The 23,933-nt window shown below is 41.7% G+C and overlaps 1 protein-coding gene across 1 annotated transcript; it reads right to left on the reverse strand.

The window, feature by feature from the left end:
- Positions 1 to 4,080: 4,080 nt before the first annotated feature.
- Nudt19 (nudix hydrolase 19) lies at positions 4,081 to 13,235 on the reverse strand. The gene is made up of 3 exons (XM_046447964.2): positions 12,331 to 13,235; positions 6,364 to 6,571; positions 4,081 to 5,144 (listed from the first exon to the last, which is right to left on the reverse strand). Exons 1-3 carry the CDS (start codon positions 13,126 to 13,128, stop codon positions 4,939 to 4,941), a joined length of 1,212 nt encoding a protein of 403 aa, XP_046303920.1. The 5' UTR covers positions 13,129 to 13,235; the 3' UTR covers positions 4,081 to 4,938.
- Positions 13,236 to 23,933: the final 10,698 nt, after the last annotated feature.

Consider the following 23,933-nt stretch of genomic DNA (forward strand, 5'->3'; position numbering starts at 1 on the left):
ACATAGAACCCTGGGCATGTAACAACTCTGCCAAATCTTTTTCATTTAGGGACATCCAAACTCTAGCATGGCTTCTAGCAGCAGGTGGCCACATCCCTAGGATGAGGAAGGTTCCCACCAAAATGCCTGCATAAGAAAATTCAGGGGCTGGGGCTCAGTGGTAGGGCACTTGCTTGGCACGTGTGAGGCACTCAGTTTGATTCTCAGCACAGCATATAAATAAATAAAATAAAGGTCTATCAACAACTAAAATAAAATTTTTTTAAAAAAATTCAATGCTGCCAGGATAATTCACTGTACCTGGCCCAGCCCCCACCTCCCTTTCTTAGAGCACTTACTAAAAGGGCTTAAAATTATAAATATGTAACTACAACTCATGTGTCTTTCTCAAAGAACCTGAAAGCTATTCCTGAGAAATGTAATCACCAGGAAGGACTCGGATTCCATCTCCAAATCACAATGAGCTACTACCTGACACTCATTAGGATAGCTACTATTAAAAAAAAACAAAACAAAACTATAAAATAGCAGGTTATTGATAAGGATACAGAAAAAGTGGAACCCTTGTATATTGTTGTTAAGAATGTGAAATAGTATAGCCACTGTGGAAAACAGTCATTTTAAAATAATTACAAGTAGAATTAGCATATGATTCAGCAAAGACTCCAAAAAACTAAAAAAAGAATATAGGAAGAGATATGTGTACATCCTGGTCATAGCATCAGTGTTCACAATAATTAAATCGTGAAAACAACCCAATGTCCATGAGCAGATGAATGGATAAGCAAAATGTGGTAAATACACACAATGGAATATTATTCAGCCTTAAATTAGGAAGGAAATTCTGTTGGGCACAGCAACATACACCTGTAATCCCAGCTACTTGGGATGCTGGGGCTGAAAGATTTGCAAATTCAAGGCCGACCTGGGAAACTGAATGAGACTTGCCTCAAAATAAAACAAAAAGGTCTGGACGTAGAGCACAGTGATAGAGCACTTGCCTAGCATGCAAGGGCCCTGGGTTCAATTCCCAGTACTGGGTACACAACATTTTTTTATATGGTGTTAGGTAAAGGTCAAGATTCACTCCCTTGCACACGGATATTCAGTTTTCCAGCACGATTTACTGAAGACAGGACGGTGGGGTGGGGTCAGCGGAGGCCACGCGCTCACCTTCAGCACCAGGACTTCGAGCATCCTGCCCGCGCCTCCTCTGGCCTGCAGGCCCGCTCCTCCCAGACGACTGACACTGTCCAGCCCGCGCTATGCCGTGCTCCCCGCCCTACCCGCAGAGTTTGGCGCCTCCGCCCTACGTCGGGGCGCGCCCGCCTCTGGACCCAGGTTCCAGCCTCCTCTCCACCACTCGCCCACGCGGACCTCCGGGCCACTGGCCGCCACGTCCCAGAGTCGACGCGCTAGGTCCTCCAACTCGACGCCGCCGCGGTTGCGAAACACACGCTGGAAGCTTCTTGCGCGCCTCGCCTCTGGCCTCCCGCACACCCACGGCGCCGCCGACACCAGCCCACGTGCGCAACGGCCGGCGTCGGCCCCCACGCAAGCCTCGAGGTGCGCAGAGACCACGTGAGGCGCCAAACGGCCGGCCTGCGCGCAGCGCGGCGGAGCGGCGGGGCGGGCAGACGGAGTACGTCCCCGACTGCGCGGCTTCCGAAAGCCAGGGCCTCGCCTGCCTTCCATCTTACCTGTCCCGAGGAGCCTGCGGGCCCAGCCACTTGGAGGTCGCTGCGTTCAGGGAGGCCCGGGCCCTCCCGCCCTGTCTAGACCAGCGTCCTCCGCTTCACCACCCCGGGGGTCCGTCCTTAAAAGATACCCGACTCTCGCTCGCAGCCTTGGTGGTGAGGAGGACTCCTGGTCCCCCAGGATCCCGGGGTCCGGGGGCGTCCCTGACAACATTCCCACCTGCCCTGCACCTTCCGGAAAGACTGCGCCCGGTCTTTGCAGCCACCTGGCCTTCCAGTGGAACCCAGCTGAAGAAAGGTGCTGGTCTAGACGATTTTCCAGCTCAATCCTTTTTTCTTTTATTTTCTCCCGCCCACCTCTTCTCCCCCTTTTTTTCAGGGCCTGGCGTGCGCTAGGGAAGTGCTTTACCACTGAGCTACATTTTTGAGATGGGTTCACGCCAGGTTGCCCAGGCTGGCCTTGACCTCAACTTTATGCCACAGCCTTCTGAGTAGCTGGGATGGAAGAAGTATGCCACTGTTCCCTGTTGTAGCTGAATTCTTTATTTAAATTATGAGAAAACAAAATTTCTTAAGTTTACACTAAAATGAGCTCATTTGCAAAGAGAACCAACAACGTGGCCTCCAGTTGAGACAGGGATTGTGGAAATTGTGTGGCCATGTATTTAAGAACAGAGTGATCACATAAGCTTCCAGTTTTAAAACTTAATTTCACAAGGTGCCACAAAATATATGCTTAAAATCTCAGAAGGGTGGTCGGAAAGGATAGGTGTGACTGCCAGGAGAAAAACAGCTTCACCTGAAAGCACTAAACCTTATCAAAAGAGATGGGAAGCTGGCTGCAATGGCCTACAGATGTAATCTCAGCTACAGGGGAGGCTGAGGCAAGAGGATCACAAGTTCAAGTCCAATCTCAGCAATTTAAGGAGACCCTGTCTCCAAATTGCTGGGAATATAGCTCAGTGGTAGAACCCTACCTCACCCTCTCACCCCCACCCCTTGTTTTAAATCCCCAGTATGAAAAAAAAAGTGGGGGCAATAGGATTTGATTCTGGTCAGTCCCAGTGACAGTTCCAATCCCTAAGCCCTGGATCCAGGTTTATACCCACTTGGTAGCATATGACTGCCTTTTTTTCTTTTGACTAGATCCCATGCTATAGTATGTTGTTTTGCAAATTTTTTTCACAACATGAAATGAAAACACATGCCAACTAGGCATTTATTCTTTAGTTTATAAGTGTAGTTTCAAGAGATGTGTGATATCATAGAAGACAAGTTTTTCTGGCTGTGTTTTCCTGGACAGTTTAGCATGGAGTAGTGATAGAATGAAAGAGGAGGAGTAGGGATAAGTCTTCATCTCTCTGCTTCTGTACCTGAGGCCCTGGTAGCCATCCAGTAAGAGTCCATATGATGAATGCCACAAACACAAGCTAGACTCTAAAACAACTTTTCAGCGGCTTTATTTGGGGCTGCTGGGGCAGTGTGTCACTGTAGATAGGAAGTCATGTGATCAGTTGAAGGAAAGGAAATATTTTTGTGTCTCCCCACCCCCCAACGTACTAGAGATTGAACCCAGGGTCTTACACATGCTATGTGAGTGCTTTGCCATTAAGCTACACCTCCAGCCCTTTATACTTTATTTTGGGACACGATTTCACCAATCTGTCCAGACTGACTTGTGATTTCTTCTGCCTCAGCTTCCCAAGTCACTGGGATTACATGATTGTGCCACTATGCCTGCCCAGAAAGAATTCCTGGGGGACAAGTTTCATTCAGATTAACAATATTGAGTTAAACTATCTTTTCTATATAAAAAAAAGTCACATAATTTTTTTCATGACATCTAAAACCACTCAGTCATAGTAACTCCAGTGAAAAGTGTAGCAGGGTTAGGGGTAAAGTTCTTCCCCTGCTTATGGCACTAAATAGTTGCATGAATCTGTATCTGTTTTCTCACTTGAAAAAAATCATGGCGTAAACAGGTTCCTTTGGTCCCTTCCCTGTAACATTCTAGTATTCTCTGAGAATGAAAGACTAAGCCCAAGGCTAAAAGTCATTAAGGAGAGTTATAGTAGACTCAGAAGCCAGAAGGAATGACAACTATGTCTGTGGTTCTCATACTTCACCTATCAGGACCATTTACTGAAACAAGTAAAATTGACTTTAAATCAGTGTTTCTCAGCCTTGGCCAGACAACTCTTTGTCTCAGGCAGGTTATTTAACTGCATCCCTGGTCTCTCTCCACTAGATGGTGGTAGTATCCCCTCCTCAGTTGTGACAAACAGAAATGTCTAGAATAGCCAATTGACCCAAGGGCGAAAGTGCCCAGGTAGAGAACCACTGCTCTAGATATATTCCTCTAATCAGGATTAAATAATACACATAAGTTTTATGATTGCCTTTATTTGGTTGTTAGAAAAACTAAGAAATTTCATGAAATAAGAAATCCATTGTGTTATGCATAATATAGTCAAATATAATGAAAAAGAATTGGTGTTTTTAACTATTAATTCCCACCTTTAATCAGCAAAAAAAATTATACCTCTTTAAAGGAGGTGAAAACACTATCCATATTAATCATACTGAAAATAAACCTAATTTAACATTCTCTCTGAACTCTTTGTATTTATTAACCAGCACTTAATAACATAAAAGTTGATAGGTTTGTATGGCTTCATATTTCTTTAAAATATTAACTAAAATAGATTTCCAATTTGGAAAACATAATATATTTACTAATGCCACTTGGTTTTAAACAGAATTGGATCTTAGTAATCAAGCTAAAGACAATAGCAAGAAAACAATGGCATTATCACTTGAAGGGTGTCTCTGTCTAGTGTTTGCCATCCAGTCAGGCACTCTTAAATTAATTTCAGCAGAAAGTCTAAGAAATTCATGGTTCAACTTCCAAAGCACATCAGGAAAAATGCTAATATGTGGGACAATTGAAACAATGGCAATAGAACATCTTATTTAAACTTTTAGGCTAATAAAACAATATAGAAGTAGGCCCCCTTGTGACTTTTTTTTTCTCATTTTGGTAACATCAATTTTTATACTCACTGCATACTGAATGATTAAAAGAATAAAATAAGCAAGAGAGCTCCACAACACACTTAAAAGAAGAAACACTCCATGATAGCTTGCACAGGCACCAAGTTATATAATTTTCAAACAAGTTTAGTCAACCCTCTTAATCATTCCCACAACTGAAATAGTTTAGTTAGAAAGAAGTAGCTCCCTACAAATGGCTCTTACTTATTATGTAGTTCTTAGGATAAACATGTTTACACTTTGACTGAACAGTCACATGGACCTCATAAAGATGGCGATTGTGTATCACTATTCGGTGAAATTTCTTGCCTTCCTTCATGATTTCTTTAGTTGTTTTTTCAGTAGACAAAGACTTTTCTACATAGTCTGAATCTTCTAGGTACAGCTCATCTCCTGAAAAATAATAAAAACTTAAATCTATAAAGTATCATTTTATAAATCATTCAAATATATTAATGACATATAAATTGGTATTTATTTTTATCTATTTCATGCATTTGGAACTGAGTTGTTAAATAACCCTAGTTTTACAAGTTTATATTAATTTTTTCTCATATTTTTAATATTTTCACCCTCCCCTTATCCTCTACCCAAGAATTTTCTTTGAGTACATAAAAATTTCTGACTGAAATGTTCTTCATTGTGAACTGTAAATTTTATATTAGTTCATGACTCTCTTTAGTGTATTAAATACTGACATTGATATTGATCTTGACAGTCATACTTTTGATATTTCTATATGGGCTGTTCTGATAAGGTTAATTTAAAGAAGTTGTTATTTACATCAAAACTGCCAAACTATAGGTTGAGTAACAAATCTTATCACTATTCTCAGGAGCTGAGCAGGCAGATATAAAGTATGATAGGTCACAAAATCCCTGCCACAAAACTGAGTTCGCCAAACTACAATCGACCATCAACAAATATCCTACCTCAATTTTATACTCATGGCATACTGTATGGTTAAAAGACCATAACTCTAGTTGGCAGCTTACAAGTTCTCATAATTCAAAATTATGGTTCAGGTTGTGGCTCAGTGGTAGAGCACTTATCTGGCATGTGTGAGGCACTGGGTTCAATCCTCAGCACCACATAAAAATAAAATAAAGGTATTGTGTCCATCTACAACTAAAAAAATTTTAAAAAAATAAACTGTACAAAGTGAGATAATGCATGAGAAAGAAATCTGTCAATGTCTACAAAATGTACTTATAAGCTGGGCACAGTGGCCCATGCTGTAATCCCAATCGCTCAGGAGGCTAAAGCAGAAGGATCTCAAGTTCAAAGCCAGCTTCAGCAAAAGCAAGGTGCAAAGCAATTCAGTGAGACTCTGTTTCTAAATAAAATACAAAATAGAGCTGAGTTGAGTGCCCCTGAGTTCAATCCCCAGTAACCCCCCAAAAATATACCTATATAAATGTGTATGTGATGTCATTCAGAATTTCTGGTTATATAAATAACATTGATGTTTTACAGACTTTGGCTCTATTTAATTAATACCTTGTAGGCTACACAACTTAACTGTAATTCATATCTCTGTGCTGGGTAATACTGCCAGACAGCCCAGTGACTGTGCATACTGACAAAATGTGTTGCTGCTTCACTGACTTACCAGGTAAAAGCTGGAGCATTCCATCAGCAGTTAAATATGTAATTGGCAGCCACCGTTCAGCCTCTTCTAAGGCACGATCCAAACAAAATTTGTGCAGGTCAGACAGAGAGGCAAAGTTTTTAAGTCGTCTTACTTCGTAGAACTGTGGGGGCGCCAGCCAAATTTCTTTTGATATGAAACTTTTAGTTGCCTCTGATGGAGATGACCACTGTGGAAGATAAAGGTAGGGCTTCTATCAAATAGACTGCTAGGTTAATGCATAGGATCTACTTAAAATTTTATATCTTATATCATTCAAGTGCCTTGCTAGATCCCTCTGAGACAAAAAGAAACATTGGGGGAGGGTGTTGCAGTGGCACAAACAGTAGTCCCAGCTAATTGAGAGACTGAGGCAGGAGGATGGCTTGATTAGAGGGGTTTAAGACCAGCCTGAGCAACATAGCAAGACCTGCTCTATTTAAAAAAAAAAAAAAAAGATCCAGAGAAGAAAGCTGTGCTGATCCTCTTAAGAGGTTGATTACTGAGCACTGACCCCAGCCAAGGTCAGTGAACCAGGACGGATCACTAAGGATTGAGTTGGGAGTTGTTCAGCATAAAAGGAAGAAGATGTGGAAGGGTTATAGTGGTTCTGTTCATTCCCAAAGGAAGACTGAAGGGTAAACTTCTGACAGTGAACTGAGAATTGATGCCTTCATTCCTCCCATAAACAGGTACCTTGGCTTGGCCTGAGGAAATGATGGACAAAACTCTAAAAGAGACACTATAGGGCTTTTAACCACCAAAATACATCATGATGTATGACACACACTACAATGGTGGTGAAGAATCAGGAACAATAGGAGCTTTCAGGAAGGTCAAGAAGCAGCCTCAGCCTACAGTCCAGAGACTAATAACTGTAGGGTTTCAGCCAGACAGGGTCTGCCCATTAAATTCAAGTGGTGCAAGCTGCTCTCCTGCCACAGCTTTCCTTCACAGACCCTGAGATAAAAAGAGTGACTCAGGAGTACAGAAAAACTCCCAAAGGCCCTAGCCACTGATAATCAAACCCACCCACCATCCCTCTCTCCCTCCCTTCCTTCTCTCCCTCCCTTCCTCTCTCCTTTTCCCTCTCCCCCCTCCTTTTTTTTTTTCTCTTTCTATGGTACTAGGGATTAAACACAGGAGTGCTTTACCACTGAGCCACATCCCAGCCCTTTTTTTATTTTGAGATCAGGGCTTGATAAATTGCCCAGGCAGGCCTGGGTAATCTGTGATCCTCCTGCCTCAGCAGCCCAAGCAGTTGAGATTACAAGCATGTATCACTGCACCTGTTGCTTAACTGACATATGACACAGTAATAGTTTTTGAGAAAGCCCAGTCCATTCCACTTGGGCCACAGCCCACCCTCTTCTAGTTTAGCATATAAACTCCTTCCTCCTGCCCTGGAATGCAGGGAGTCCTCTTGTCCTGCTGCAGCCCAAGACATGTGGAAGCTCCTAATAAATTCCAACTTTGTGCAATGCCGGATCTGTCTGCCTTTCTTTGGTCTTTAGGCACCTTCCTCTTTGGTGGCCAGTTCTCATACACCAGGACTGAGTTTTTCTAACGGCCCCTCCACCCCAAACTCAGAGTTAAAACTGACCTCTGCCTTAGGTGACTATGGATCAAAGGTTTGTGAACCTATATGTGCTCAATTATCCCAAGAGGCCTGATAAATCTTTACATCCCTTTGGCTCTGATAGAGGGCCCTGGTAGAGGGATCATTCTGAAGTTGGCCAAGGCTGCAATTTGAAAATCAAAGCTCTGGGTCTCCAAGTTACCCAATTGTTAAGTTATTTCCAGGGCATTCTGATTTCTCTGTCCTGTGAGTTGACAACAGGCAAGATGATAGTCATCTTCCACTTAATCCAACCTCTTCAGATTATTCTAGACCATCGGTTATGATAAGTTATCATTTATTGCTTACTTGTTACCAGTAAAGCTCTGCTCAAAATGCTTTATATAAAATATTTCTAGTCCTTAGGATAATGCTGCAAAGTCCCATTTTACAGATGAGAACATTTAGGTAGCTCCTCTAACTAGAAAAATCTTGGTTTCAAACTCTTGGGGTATCTGACTCCAAATTCCACTGTTTCTACTAGATTTTTGAACCTCAACACAACTGACACCAGGCCAAAAGTCTTTGTTGAGGGCTGCTGTGTACTCACTGAAACAGGGATACCAGCAGCATCCTTGGGCTCTACCCACTAGATGGCAGTAACAACCCCCTAATTGTGACTACCAAAAAAAAAAAGGCTCCAGACATTGCCAAGTGTACCCCTGGATGGGGTGGGCAAATCACCCCCATTTAAGAACCACTCATCTAAGCTAACTTAAGAATTACTAGCCGGGTATGGTGGTGTACATTTAAAGCACCTGCACTGAGGAAACTGAGGTGGGAGAATCATTGACTCCACAAATTCAAGACCAGCCTGGGCAAGATAGTGAGGTCCATCTCAAAAAAAAACTGTTTATTGGAACTTCCTTTTCCACACGTGAGAGTTTGAATTATACTCCTTTGGCCAATTGAATAGTAGAGCACAGGATAAAATCTATGAAACAACTATTTCCAGACACTGAAAAAAAGCAGTACTATAATTTCTCAGAAAAGAAAAATGAATGAGGTGAACCCTACCATTGTCTGGAGTTTCTGCCTAAAAATATAGGACAAGGAGAGAGAACCTAATCAGAGTCTAGGATTCTTGAAGACTTGAGAAGACAGAAATCAGAATTTGGGAAGCTCACACAGGCTAGCATTTGGACACAGTGGACCTAAGAGGAAGGAGCTACACAGAATAGAAAATCTGTACAGAGCACCCTTGAATCTTTGCTAAACACACATCTGGCCATGCAGAAGGTGAAACGATATGGTATTGGAAAAGATGATATCAAAAGAAGGAACGACTGGGGCTGTGACTGTGGCTCAGTGGGGCTGTGACTGTGGCCTGGCATGCATGAGGCAATGGGTTTGACCCTCAGCACTACATAAAAACAAAATAAAGGTAGTGTCACCCACAACTAAAACATTAAAAGGGGGGAGGAGGGGGGGAGGAGGGGGAAGAAGAACAACAATTACCTAAAAGCTTAAGACTAAATTCCCAGAGCTCATTTAGGGCCAAGAATTTTTCAAATTCCCTCCAACGATTCAATATAAGGAGCATTCAAATAAACTCCCTACCAGTCACACAATGGAAGTGCGGCTAAATTGGCTCTAAATTAAAGGATACTGTAGATACACTCAAAAATCATTTAAAATAAATCTCAAAAGTATTAAGTTGTAGTAAATGTTGCCAACACCATTTAAAGAAATATGGCAAAATCGAGCACTTAACAACATAAAACGAAAATTTCCAACATCTAATAAAAAATTATAAGACATGACAAAAGTAGGAAATGTGATCCATAACTAGAAGAAAATCAGTCAATATAAAAGACCAAGAAATTACAAATAACATGGAGTTGGAGAGAAGTTTATTTTTTGTCTGTACTTCAGATTGAATCCAGGGATGCTTTACCACTAAGCTATATCCCTGATCCTTTTTATTTTTTGAGACAAGAGCTCACTAAGTTGCTTAGGCTGGTCTTGAACTTGCAATCCTCTTGTCTCAGCCCCTGAATCACTGAAGTATTATTGGTCTGAGCCACTGCATCCAGCCAGGAAAGATCATTACCCCGCCCCCAATTATAAGTATGTTTCACTGGTTCAAAGCTGTAAATTAAAATATCCACATGATGAGAGAAATAGAAAATATTTTTAAATAATTAAATGGAGCTTCTATAGGTGAATAATATCTAAAATGAAAAATCCACTTGGGTTGTATTTATAGCAGATTAAATACTTCACAAGAGAGTAAATTTGAAAACATAGCAATAGAATGTATTAAAATTAAATACAGAGGAAAAAAGATTGAAAAAAGCAAATGAGGCATCAATAACCAATGGAACATTATCAAGTAGCCTCAGATATGTAACTGAGCCAGGCATGGTGGTGCATGTCTGTAATCCAAGGGGCTGGGGAGGCTGAGGTAGGAGGATCACAAGTTCAAAGCCAGCCTCAGCAACTTAGCAAGGCCCTAAGTAACTCAGTGAGACCCAAATAAAATACAAAAAAGGGCTGGGGATGTGGCTCAGTGGCTAAGTGCTCCTGGTTTCATTCCTTATTACCTGTGGGGACAAGTGCATGGAGTACTGCATACATGGTATAAGTTAAGGGCGTCTGAGTGGCAGGTCACTCCTCTCATGCTAGGTGCCTAAATAGCAGGCCACTTACCCCTTAGGCACAGCTCTTGGCGTGAGGCCATGTGTTGGAGTCCCTATACTTGCTCCACAGCCCACTCCTCGTTTGACCGCTGCAAAGACAGCTAGCAGAAATTGCATTGGTGGCTGCCTGTAAACTGCTTAGCTACTGCCTGAATATATATACATACTGCACAATAAACTCATATCTGTTTCCTGCTTGTCTCAAGAGGTCTTGATTAGCGACTCCTGTTCCATTGACCCCCTTGCTGGACAAGAGAGAGCCCATGCAATTACCCATTACAAAAAAAAAAAAATGTGTAATTTAAGTCACAAAATAGGGCGAGATGTGAAATATTTGAAGAAATGAACAAGTAAGAAAAGATAGGGACTAGAGGGGCAGGTTCTTCAATGGTAGAGAGAGCTTGCCTAGCAGTGGTAAGGCTCTCTGTCCAATGTTCAACATGGAAAGGAAACAGAAGAGAAGGAAAGGAGAAGAGGAAGATAGAAAGAAAAGGAGTGAGAGGGAAAGCAATGCACATCAGAATAAAATTGCTGAAAACCAATTACCAAGAGAAAGTATTCAAAGTAGCCACACACACCAAAAACACACTAAATGTAGGGGGCGAATGATTAATAGTAACAGCAGACTTCTCATAAAAATGTATGTCAGCCAGAATATAATTAAGAAACATCTCTAAGTACTGAAAGGGAAAAACAAAATCAAAAAACGGTCCACCTACAAAATGTGCATCAAAAGTAAGAGTAAAATATAAAGAATTTTTCTGACCCCAAAATTTAGAGGATTGTTAGAAGAGCTGGACATTAAGACATATTATAGAAAATCCTTTATAGGAAGTTATTTTTGTTGTTGTTGTTTGGTACCAGGTATTGAACCAAGGGGCACTTAACCACTGAACCACATCCAGATCCCTTTTTTATATTTTAATAAAGACAGGGTTTTGCTGATTTGCTTAGGGTCTCGCTAAATAGCTAAGGCTGACTTTGAACTCACAATCCTCCTGCCTCAGCCTCTTGAGTCACTGGGATTTATAGGAAGTTCTTTGGACAAATAGATGGCCAGGTGTAGCTTTTGACCAACATAAAGAAATGAAGAGCAATATACATGGTAAATATGCAGGTAAACCCAAAAAGACATTTTTCCCCTTATTTCCAGTCTTTAAAAGATTGACTAAAACTGTCAAGGTGGCACACACCTGTAATCCCAGAAACTTAGGAGGCTGTAACAGGAAGATTGAAAGCTCAAGGCTAGCCTGGGAAACTTAGTAAGAACTTGTCTCAATATTTTAACAAAGGTCTGAGAATATAGTTCAGTGGTAGAGTGCTTGCACAAGGCTTCTGGTTCAATCCCTAGTACTGAGAGAGAGAGAGAAAAAAGACTTGTCTACTGTCTAAAGCAAAAATAACTGTGCAGTTAATAGAAATAAAAGTATGAAAACTGCACAAAGGAAAGGAGGGGAGAAATAGAAGTTCAGTTGTCCCTTGGTACCTGTGGGGGCTTGATTCCAGGACTCTTCACCCTCAGATTCCAAAATCTGAAGATGCTCAAGTCCTTTGTATAAAATGGTGCAGTGTTTGCATATAACCTACACACATCCTCCTGTAATTATTTGCTTGTTCATTTATCGGTACTTCGTTTATTGGGATTGAACCCAGGGCTGCTTTACCACCCGGTCCCTGTGGATGCCCTACCTGGCAGCCCACCACCTCCGACAGGTCGGGATAGACCGGCGGCGGCTCGCGCAGGCAGCACAGGAAGAATGCCGTGTCGAAGCGCCGACTGCCACCGCGCACGAACGGCGTGAGCCAGGCGCTCCAGTCGTGCAGCGCCCAGATGTCGGGAGTGCAGTCCAGGTGCTCGCACAGGCGCAGGAAGTGGCGCGGGTCGCGGCGGACACGCGCGCGCCAGGCATCCAGGCCCTGCGGCGGGGCCAGGGCAAGGCCGGGCTCCCAAGCCGGACCTGGGGGCTCGGAGCCCTGCAGGGAGCCCCTGGGCCGCAGCAGCAGCACCCCCGCCTCCTCGAAGGTCTCGCGGATGGCGCAGATGCGCATGGCGACGTCATCTGGCAGTGCCCCGGCGTGTCCGTCGGCGGCGTCGGGCAGCACGGGGAAAGAGGCTCTCCGGGGCGGCGCTGGGCCCAAGCCGAAGCGCGGCTGCCCTTGGTGCTCGGTGAAGAGGTGCAGCCAGTCCGCAGAGCGATCTGCCGCGTCCAGCACGCCGCCCGGGAAGACGTGCGCACCGGGCATAAAGCCTTGGTTCGGGGAGCGCTGCAGCAGCAGCAGCCGGAAGCCTTCGGAAGGCGGCGGGGGCAGTGACCGGGCGGCGGCACCCGGGCGCGTCCAGCCGGCAGCCAGCACTACGGTGGCCGCCCGCCGCCAGACGCTAGAGCCCTGCCGCAAGGGGCCGCTCATGATGGGCGGCGGCGCGCGGGTTTGCAACTCGGGTCCTGGCGCGGGCGGGAGCTCCTGGACAGGTTTGGAGCCTTGCATCAACCCCGGCGACCTTACGGTTTTTAGGAGGAATACCGGATTCTCGGTGAATTTGGTTGTGCAGCCTTTACCCGCTCGGCGCCGGCCTATGGGAGGGGCGTAACCCAGCGCGACTCGGCGCCGCCTCGAATGCCTTCGGGCAGAGACAGCCACTCTCGCGGGACCAGGTCTGTTAGCCGCCAACGAGCGAAGTTATTCACAGCTGAAAGGAGGGCTGCATGAACCCCGTTCGGGACGCTTAAGTGCAAGAAGGCTTAAGGGTGTACATAACCTACGGTAGTAAAAATGGGATAGAAACCCAGGCCTGATGACACGTACCTGTCCCACTAAAATCTGAGACCTATAGCACTTTCTCCCTTAAACTAAGGTGGAACCGTGAGTGTTACCTTTGGGGAAGGAAGAGAGCTTTACAAACTCAGAAGAACCACGCTAATGAAAAATGAACTGATGAACCAGATGCCAAATTGTACATTTCTGTGCAGCCTGAATGGGAAAGGTCCTTCCTGAATACTTGTTTTATCTTCCTGGATTCTTTTTAGTGTTAGGGCATCTGAAAATCTCCTTAGGCAACTTAGGTCATTTGATTTGATTGGTTTTCTCTTCTTTTCTCTATCTTTTGGAGAGAGTTGGTTTAAATCTGAGTCTTCTCTTTTCACAAATCCTTGTCAGTCAACAATAACATCTCCCACAATTGCTATTAAAATTGATCACACATTGTTTAGGTTTTGTGAGAGTTAGACTATACCATGGAGCTTCATTTACAAACTTTCATTGTAATATGGGATTTTTTTTTTCCTGAGGAGAATCCACAGATGGCACTGCAGTATTTAGGTTGATTTTTGTCAGGATGATTTCTAATGCACATGCCTGAATACTGACTATATCCCCAGAAACAAAAGGAGGTCACATGCTGAAAAAAGCACATGTAGAGGCCAAAGGAGAACACATGCCATACTGAGAGGATCTGCCAACTTCTATCCACCTTGAGTCTGTGTGTTAGTCAACTTTTCATTGCTGTGACCAAAACATGAGCAACTGGAGGAAAGAGGGGCTTATTCTAGCTCAGTTTCAGAGGTTTCAGTCCATGGCTGACTGGCTCCATTGCTCTAAGCTTGTGATAAGCCAAAACATCATGGTGGAAGGGCATGGGAGAGGAAAACTTAGCTCCTGGCATTCAGGAATGGGGGTGGTGGGAGGGGCCAGGGACAAGATATAGTCCTCAGTGATCTGCTTCCTCCAACCATGCCCCACCTGCCTACACTTTTCAACACCTCCCGAGGTCCATTCAATTATTAATTCATCCAGTATTAGCCCACTGATGAGGTCAGAACCCTTATAATCCAATCATTTCCTCAAAGTCCCACCTTTTGACATTGCTGCATTGGGAACCAAATCTTCAACATATGAGCTTTCGGGGAAATTTCCATATCCAAAGCATAACAAAGACTAGATACAATGTGATAACTGGTTAAATATGCAGAGCAAAGGAAGGAATTAAGCTTGGGAGACTGAAGTCACATTCTTCAATTCTATGAGTAATGATAATCCTAGGAGTAATAATATTTTCTAAGCCCTTACTATGTGTGAGGCACTCAGAACTTTGTAAGTATCAACTATATAATGCTATATAATTTATAATCCCTATAAATTTAAAAGTTAACACCATTTTAAAGATGGCTAACTATCTATGGTGGGGATTAAGTATCAGGAAAGGACACACTATTCACTACAAACCAGCACCATGGTTTTGTGGGTGTGAATATTTTTTTTTTATATATCAGCTGGTTTTCCCAGAGTATGATCACTCCTGAGTGAAATGATCAAGCCCTGGAGTATAGAGCAAAACGACAGAAATGAAATCTTAACAAAGACAGAACTGTCTCCAAAACCCAGATGCTGCCTTGTCTCAGAAGACTCTGAAGATGCAATATGGGTTTATGGAACCAGACACCACAAAAACTCAGTTATTTGAACTGTACCCAAGAATCAGAACAAAGGCAAGGAGCAGTCCCTGACCATCAAAAGAGATAGATAAGAGCACATTCAAGTGTGCTCTGCTTAAGAACAAATTTTGGATATATTGCTTACCTATTGCTGCTAACAAATTACTCCGAAACTTGGTGGCTGAAAACAATATTTATTATCTCACTATTTTTGTAGATTTGGAATTTGAGAGCATCCTGGCTAGTGGTTGTGATTCAGTATCTCCCATGGTAAACACGCCAGCTGGGGTTTGACTGGGGCTGGTGGTTTTAATTCCTCAATAGCTTGTTCACATGGATATTGGCAAGGGTCTTTCCATAGGGGCTACTTGAATGACTTCAGGACTTGGTAGTTTACTTTCCTCAGAGAGAGTGATCCACGAGAGAGGAAGAAACCATGCATGATGCCTTTTATGACTTACCCTCAAAAATTGCACGTCATTTCCCCGGTGTTCTGTTGTTACATTGGCCAGCTCTAGTCAATGTGAGAGGGAGAAAAAAATACATGGAGCTGGAAGTCATCTTGGAGGCTGACCACCATAGGGTTAAAAAAAATTTGGAACTGTAACAAGGAATTTGACTCTTCACTTTTGCCTGAAAAATGTCCAATGCGTGACTAAAACCAGGGTTAAATACTTGGCATCTCTGCCTCCATTTTGCATCTGTCTCCTCTGCTTTGTGTCATCTGGGTTACCAGGAACAAAGTCTGATCAATTACTATCTTGACTTGAAGCTACTCCCTCCCTTTCAGATAACAGCAGCTTTCTATCTCAGACAAGGCCCCAGTCACTAATCCTGAGATAATAGTGGACATACCATATCTGATCAAACTTACCTGGTTTATCGGCTGTGAAAACCCCCAACCCTGGCCCTTATTCCCCTTTCAATAACACCTTGAAGTTATTGTCAGTCCCTCAAAGAGAGGACTAAGAACGTGGGCCCCCTTGTCTCTCTAGCTACACTGATTAAAATTCCTTTCATGCTTTTCACCATTAATTTTTCTGTTTGTTTTTGGGGTTGAGTAGCTGGACCTGATTGTTTTGGATCCCCAGAGTCAGGCCTCTGGCCTAGCATTCTGGGAACAAATCTATCTAAACATCAGAAGAGAACAGGTAAATTCCTCTGTAACCTTTGACTCAAACTGTAGACACATTAAAGAAAAAGATTTGATCAACTTGGCTCCCTATATATTTTGACAAAAAATACTAGGGCAGAGTTTATGACATATGATAAACCTGGAAAAAATGAGCAGATGACCTGGAAAATCTGTCACAAAGGATTAGAGAGTTTTTTGGGTGGTTTTGTTTTTTATGGATAAGAAAAAACCTAAGACTATGTAGAAAAATGGGCAAGAGAGCCAGGCACAGTGGTACACACCCAGAGACTTGAAGGTGGAGGTAGGAGGATTTCAAGTTCAAGGCCAGCCTCTAAAACTTAGTGAGGGGGCTGGGCTTGTGGCTCAGTGGTAGAGCACTCTCATGGGCAAGGCCCTGGGTTCCATCCTCAGCACCATATAAAAATAAAATAAATAAATAAAACAAAATTATTAAGTAAAAAACTTAGTGAGGCCCTAAGCAACTTAGTGAAACCCGTATCAAAAATAAAAAGGGCAGGATGGGATTGTAGCTCAGTGTAGAGTGCTTGCCTAACATGTGTGAAGCACAGGGTTCAATTCTCAGCACCACATATAAATAAATAAAGTTCTATCAACAACTAAAAAATGTTAATAATAAAAACTTAAAAATAATAAAAATGGCTGGGGATATAGTTCAGTGGTAAAGTACCCATGGGTTAAGTCCCCAGTACCAAAATTTTAAAAAAGGGCAAGAGATGTGAAAAGACAGTTCATATTTATTTACTTAAGTTATTTACTTAAGGCCATATGGCCAGCAAGTGTTGGATCTGTCTTCAAACCTACCAACATGTGTTTTTCCTGTGACATGGCACCTTGCCAGCTGCTCCAGGCCTGACAATAAATGCATACAGCCATCCCTAATGAGCACTACCAATTACCGTGTGTCACTAGGTCACAAGAGAGTGGGTTTATGACAACAGTTGCTCACTTCGTAGCTAAAAACATGTGACTCCTCATTCTTTAAATGATCCACCCTAGCTGTCATTACAATAAGAAATGTTCTTATTTGATTTATTAGAACATGCATAACCTTGAATGAAAACAAACTTTCTAAACAGGACATGTTACTGTATTTCAATCTCAAGTTCATCAAGTCTAAACTTATTCCTATTATTCCTTATTTATCAGGTTTTTGTCAGTTTAAAAAAGGGGATGGAAAGAGGCTGTGATCTATAGGGCGAGCCACGGAGAGATAATTTCAGTTTGAAAGCTCACTAGTTACAGTTGTGTTTTTTTAACCTGTCCCAAACAAGCCAAGTCACTGGGGATAAACAAAATTCACCAGTAACATCCTGAACTCCAAGACTCAGCACATGAAAATAATTTCTCATAATATTATTAAAGAAGAGCTTTAAGAAAATTCTGCTATGGTTTGGATCATGGTTCAACTGTGTCCCCCAAGGGTTCATGCGTTAGAAGCTTGATTCTCAGTGTGTGATGCTAGGAGGTGGTGGAATCTTTAAACAGTGGGGTCCAAGCCAGGCGTGGTGGTGCATAATCCCTATAATCCCTAGTGTCTCCAGAGGCTGAGGCAGGAGGATCACAAGTTCAAAGCCAGCCTCAGCAACTCAGTGAGGCCCTAAGCAACGTAGTGAGACCCTGTCTTAAAATAACAAGTAAAAAGGACTGGGGATGTGGCTTAGTGGTTAAGCTCCATTGAGTTCAATCTCTGGTACCAAAGAAAAAAAAAAAGATGGGGCACAGTAGGCAGTGATTAGACACTGGGGACACTGCCCTTGGAAGAGATTAGTCCCAATTAGTCCCCTAGAGAGTATTTAGTTCTAAAAGTGTGAGCCTTATACCTCCCCATTCTCTGGCTCCTGTCTCACCATGTGAACTCTCCCTCTTGCATGTGCTCCAGCCATAATACTATTTTCTATGAAGTGATGCATCCAGGGGACTCTCACTGGAGGACACATTGACAAGGCTGCCTGATCTTGGACTTTCAGCCTCCAAAATTGGGAGCTACATAAACTACTTTTCTTTCTGAAGTACCCAGATTTATGTACTTTTTTATAGCAATAGAAAATGTTTTCTCAAAATGTAGGGATCCCATTTATAGGATATTAAACAAAATTATGGGAGGCCATTCAGACTAAGCTGTTGTATTAGGCCCCAACCAGACTAAACCAAAATGAAGTTGCTCTTGCTAAATGCCACATAATCAAACAGAAACTTAAAGGAAGAAAATATATTCCAAAACAGATTAATTTTTTTCTATAAACTGGAGTTTCCAGCCTACTGAGTCCATATAATAAGAAAGTCCCCTCTAGTTCAATACTTTAAAAAAGTTAACTTGACATACTGACTGTAACCAATTAATTTTTTTCTTATTGTTCTGTTTTCTTGCTCCCACTTTTTTTTTAGAGAGAGAATTTTAATATTTACTTTTTAGTTTTTGGCAGACACAACATCTTTGTTTGTATGTGGTGCTGAGGATCGAACCCAGGCCACACGCATGCCAGGTGAGCGCACTACCACTTGAGCCACATCCCCAGCCCTCCTTGTTCTCACTTTTTAAAAGTCACTGTTCTGCTATTGCCCAGTGGGAGCTCTCACTCTCTTTTATAAAATGGAGGCTGCCCTGATTCATAAATCACAAATAAAAGCCAATTAGATCTGGCCAGGAACAATGGGCTTGCTGTAATCCCAGCTACTGGTGAGGTTGAGGCAAGAGGATCACAAGTTCAAGGCCACCCCTAGCAACTTAGGGCTTAAAGGCCCTAAGCACCTGTCTGAAAATAAAAATATTAAGGGCTGGAGATGTGGCTCAGTGGTAAAGTGCCCCTTGGTTCAAACCCTAGTACCAAAATAAATAAAGAAAAATAAATTTTAAAAAGCCAATTGGATCTGTAACCAGAATTGTCTTTCCATAATGACATCATTCTGGAAGTGGCAAAATAATAGGTACAGAAATCAGCTCAGTGTTTGCCAGAGTCTGGAATGGGAGAATAGAATCTTTTTAGGGATGGGGAATTTTTTAAGGATGATAGAAATATTCTATACCTTGATTGTGGTAGTGCTTACATGATTGTTTAGGAGTTCCCCTGCTATCATTTGAACCCTGAATGTCCCCCAAAGGTCCATGTCTTCAAGGTTTGGTGCCCAAGGGATTACTATTTGGAGGTTCTGAAATCTTTAAAAGGTGGAGTTTAACTGGGAGGTCCTTTGGTCACTAGAAACTTGCCCAAGAAGGGGATTGTGGGATCCCAGCCCTACAATCTTTTTCTTTTGCTTTCTGGCCATGAAGTGAGCAATGTGCTCCACCACAGGTTCCCTGATGTTGCCATTCAGCACCCCCATCAGGGTCCCAAAGCAATGGGCCCACCTGGTCTTGGACAGGAACCTCCAAAACTATGAGTGAAAATAACCATTTCTCTTTAAGAATTAATTATCTTTGGCATTTGTTGTAATGTTAGAAAACTATTATAACCCTTAATCTTGATTTTGCTTTCCATGGTTTCACTTACCCAAGGTCAACAATAGTTCAAAATATTAAATGGAATATTCCAGAAATAATTTGAAAGTTTTAAATTGTGTGCTATTATGAGTAGAGCAATGACGTCTTTCATGGTACAATCCATCCTGCCCAGGACATGAATCATCCCTTTGTCCAGCTTTACAGGCTTCACACTTTACAGGCTTCCAACCCATTATTCACATAGTACCCTTCCCTATCATCAGGTTGTCTGTCACAGTGTTGTGCTTGTGTTCAAGCTACATCATTTATCTCCCTTGATCTGACACAGGCATTGTATTATTTCACACCATCACAAGAAGAAAGGCAAGGACAGTAAAATCAACTTTATCTTAGGTATGTAAGTGTAGGAGAAAGTCTAGTATAGATAGGATTTGGTTCTTTCAGGTATCCATTAGGGGTCTTGGAACATATTCCCCCCCACTGATAAGGGGGCCTACTGTATACATTTGTCAAAACTCAAAAACTGCACATCTGAAAAGCAGTAAATTTTACTGTATTTAAATTATACCTCAATAAATTTGACTTTAAAAATATATAGATTGGGGCTGGGGATGTGGCTCAATTGGTAGTGCACTCGCCTGGCATGCACGGGGCGCTGGATTCGATCCTCAGCACCACATAAAAATAAAGATGTTGTGTCCACAAAAAACTAAAAAATAAATATAATATATATAGAGAGAGATAGATAGATAGATATAGATATGTAGATATAGATAGATAGATTGGTGTGGTGGCACATGTCTGTAATCCCAGCTATTTGGGAGGCTAAGGCAGAAAGATTTCAAGTTTAAGACCAGCCTGGGCAACTTAGCTAGACTTTGTCTCGAAATGAAATAAAAAAGAGCTGGGGGTGCTGGGGTTGTGGCTCAGCAGTGGAGTGCTCACCTAGCATGTGCAGGGCCCTGGGTTCGATCCTCAGCACCACATAAAAATAAATAAAATAAAGGTATTGTGTCCAACTACAACTAAAAAAAGGATATTAAAAAAAAAAAAACTGGGGATGTTGTTCTACAGCACTTATTTGGTATGTATGAGGCCCTGGGTTCAATCCCCAGTACTGAAAAAAAAGTAGATTCCAACTTCCTCTAGACATTTTCATTGTATATGTGGCATAATATGAATATATTTGTCTTTGTCTCTAGCTCCTGAGTTTCTAAAATCCTTAAAATTTCCTGAATGTTAAGAATAGATTTATGTCAAATGTGTCCCTTTGCTAACTCCTAAATTTGTTACTGAAATGATAAGGTAACAGGGTTAGAGCATTAGAGGTTTGGTAATTTCAACTCCACATACCAACCTCCAGGAAAGAGGGACAGCTACAGAGTAAGATCTATAAAAACTCTTGAACAAGTGATTTGATAAGTTTCTGGATTGTTGAACATAGAGGTGCAGATGAGAGTCCTCCCCTCCCAGGCCTTGCCCTGTCCATCTCTTCATCTGGCTGTTCATCTGTGTCCTTGAGGAGATTTTTTAATGGCACCTGTAACTAAGGTGTTTCCCCTGAGTTCTGATGGCTGTCCTAACAAATTATTGATGTTGTCAACATAAAATGAGCTACAGGACTGACACTGCAAAACAGAGTTTATTTGGACCATCGAGAGATTGCAATCCAGGAGATACAGGCTATGGCAGACCATAGGCATACACAAGGGCATTGAGGCAATGGGAAGGCTTTTAAAGATAAAAAGAAGGCCATGTGAGCCATCTTGAAACAAAGACCACTGGCCATAGAGAGTTGCAGGAGTTGGCATGAGCTCATTGGCAGAGACAGCTATTGTTAGGTAAGTGTCTTTGTGGAAGAGGCTTACCTGGAAAATTGAAGTTTTGAGGAGTTTCTCATATAATTCCTATTATATGCCTATGTGCATGGCGGCTCTTCCTTCATAATTTCTGGCTCCATTTTGTTAGAGTTTGACACAAATTACTCCATATTGATACTGATAATTTCCACAAACCCAAGGAAGGGGGTTTTGGAAGTCCAATTTATAACTATTTGATCAGAAGCACTGGGCACACAGATTAGTGCCTGAAGTCAGAGACCAGGGTCTTGTGGGACAGAGCTTTGAGACTGTGGAATCTAACCTATCTCCAGGTATATTATGTAAGGCTTGAATTATAGGACATCCCAGTTGGGGCCTATCGTAAAATTTCTTGATGTGTAGGGGAAAAAAACCCCACATATCAAATTGTTTTTCTTTTACACATACCTTTTCTCATTTTGATAAGTACATCTAGCTTTAACCTTCAAATTGGTTTTTACCAGATTCTAAGTTACAGAAATTTTCACATATACAAAACTTCACATATGGGCTTTTGCCCAACCACTCAATTTTTAGGACATTTAACATAATATGATAAATAATAACAGCACTGAAAACACATTTCAAAACATGCTTTTTGATCCTCCTTGGGTAAGATTCTGACATGTTTTGTTTTGCATTTTGTGTTCTGAAAAATTATTTTCATTCTACTTGAGACTCTGGTAAAATGTACATTTTAAATAACTGAGTAACATTTTGTAGATGATAAGAGCATTCAAATTTTTATTGTAAAACAACATAACATTACATAAAAATGTTGAAAAAAACATCATTCATAATTTCACCACCTTAGCATATATTTTCATTTCTCTATGTTTCCTTAGAGATCTTTCCCATTTGCCTAAGACAAACAAGCAGGGGACATTCAATTTTGCCTCTGGCAACAGAATATTAAAAGGACTCTTACACTCATTTGACAATAGGAGCTCTCATTTAGCTTATTTGTATAGGTTATGAAAGCCTTGAGGTTTTAAGATTCTCAAACACCAATGAATAAACATGTCCAAGATCTCATAGCACTTTGATGAAAACACCCAGAATACTCTATGGAATGAGTTGGAAAATAAATAAATCAGAGAAATGTTTTTCCAGAAATCCACCTTGTCCTCACAGACACAAGAGCCACAGCATTGACCTTGGTCAATTCCTGAAAGCCAGAGGAAACGGTATTTGAAATATGACTTTGATCTGTGTTTAATCCAGTGGAAGTTCTCTCATGCAGGGACTGTTCTTGGTACATTCCTTCTTGAATTAAAAGCTGAGTATAATCATATTGTAGAAAAGCACCTGGAGATGTATAGTCTGGAAGTATTTCTGAACATCTATTTATGTAACAAAATCTGTGAAGGGTAAATATGTTGATCAGGATGTTCACTTCCATTAAGACGTGGGCAAAGGAAATGAAGAATACTTTTTTAAGATCACAAGTTGATAGCTGGATCATTTGAGGGTGCCTTTTTCCCACTGTTATAAAGACTGCACATTATCTTTAAATTTTGGCCTATTGATAAGCATTTTAGTTAGAACTTGTGAACATAAAATATCATTTAAAGAGAAGATCTGAAGCTTTTAATTCCACCCTAGATCTGATGCCACATACAGAAACAACCCCTACTGTCCTCATGTTTCCTGACATTAGGCAGCTAATGCAGTTATAGTTCTGAGGTTGCCACCTTACTTACAGAATACCCTTCTTCCAGCCTCCGTGACAAATGACAAGAGTTTGCATCTGCAGTTTCCCAGAATCCATTTAGGTGGCCTGATTGGTGGGCTAAATAAACTTTAAATACATATTGGGTTTTACTTTGAGTCTGAATTTAAATTCCTCATCTAATTTAAACACAATAAATAAATAGCATATATACACATTTCCTTTTCTCTTTCTCTCCCTCTTCGTGGTGCTGGGGATCAAACCCAGGACCTTGTTTATCCTTAGCCCCACCTTTGATTTTTAAAATCTATCCTCTAATTCTGATGTGCACTAAATCACAGCAAGCTTCGTTATTTCTGATTTTTAAAATTAATATAGAGTTTTAAATAATTTCTTGCTAATTTTAGACAATAACCATTGAACTGTAAGATTGCATTCTAATATGCACCAACACTAACTAATAAACAAACCCCAAAGCCAAACTAACTAGCAAAATAACTCTTTATTGTTTAACTGCATTCTATTAAATGCTTTAAGCTCTAGAAGGGATCTTTGAATTATACAGTCAAAACCTCTATTTCACAAATGAGGGATTTGAGGCACCAGGAGGTCAATACTTGTTGAGGTACTCAGACAGAGGCAGAATTCCCTGCCCATCATGGCTAGCTGGGCCTTGGGGACGGAGACATACCCCAAAGGAATGTGGATATGAATTCTATAACATTTTATTTCTCAG

The sequence above is a fragment of the Marmota monax genome, unplaced genomic scaffold, assembly GCF_021218885.2.
Source record: "Marmota monax isolate L192 unplaced genomic scaffold, Marmota_monax_Labrador192_F-V1.1 WCK01_AAM20220418_F8-fsc00101, whole genome shotgun sequence".
Lineage (NCBI taxonomy): Eukaryota > Metazoa > Chordata > Mammalia > Rodentia > Sciuridae > Marmota > Marmota monax.

Excerpts from the sequence above, each read along its gene's own strand:
- Nudt19 (XM_046447964.2), bottom strand. The coding sequence starts at position 13,128 with ATGCAAGGCTCCAAACCTGTCCAGGAGCTCCCGCCCGCGCCAGGACCC. Across the intron at positions 6,572-12,330 it reads CGGAGGTGGTGGGCTGCCAG|TGGTCATCTCCATCAGAGGC; the intron begins GTAGGGCATCCA and ends TATCTTCCACAG. Across the intron at positions 5,145-6,363 it reads AATGCTCCAGCTTTTACCTG|GAGATGAGCTGTACCTAGAA; the intron begins GTAAGTCAGTGA and ends ATTATTTTTCAG.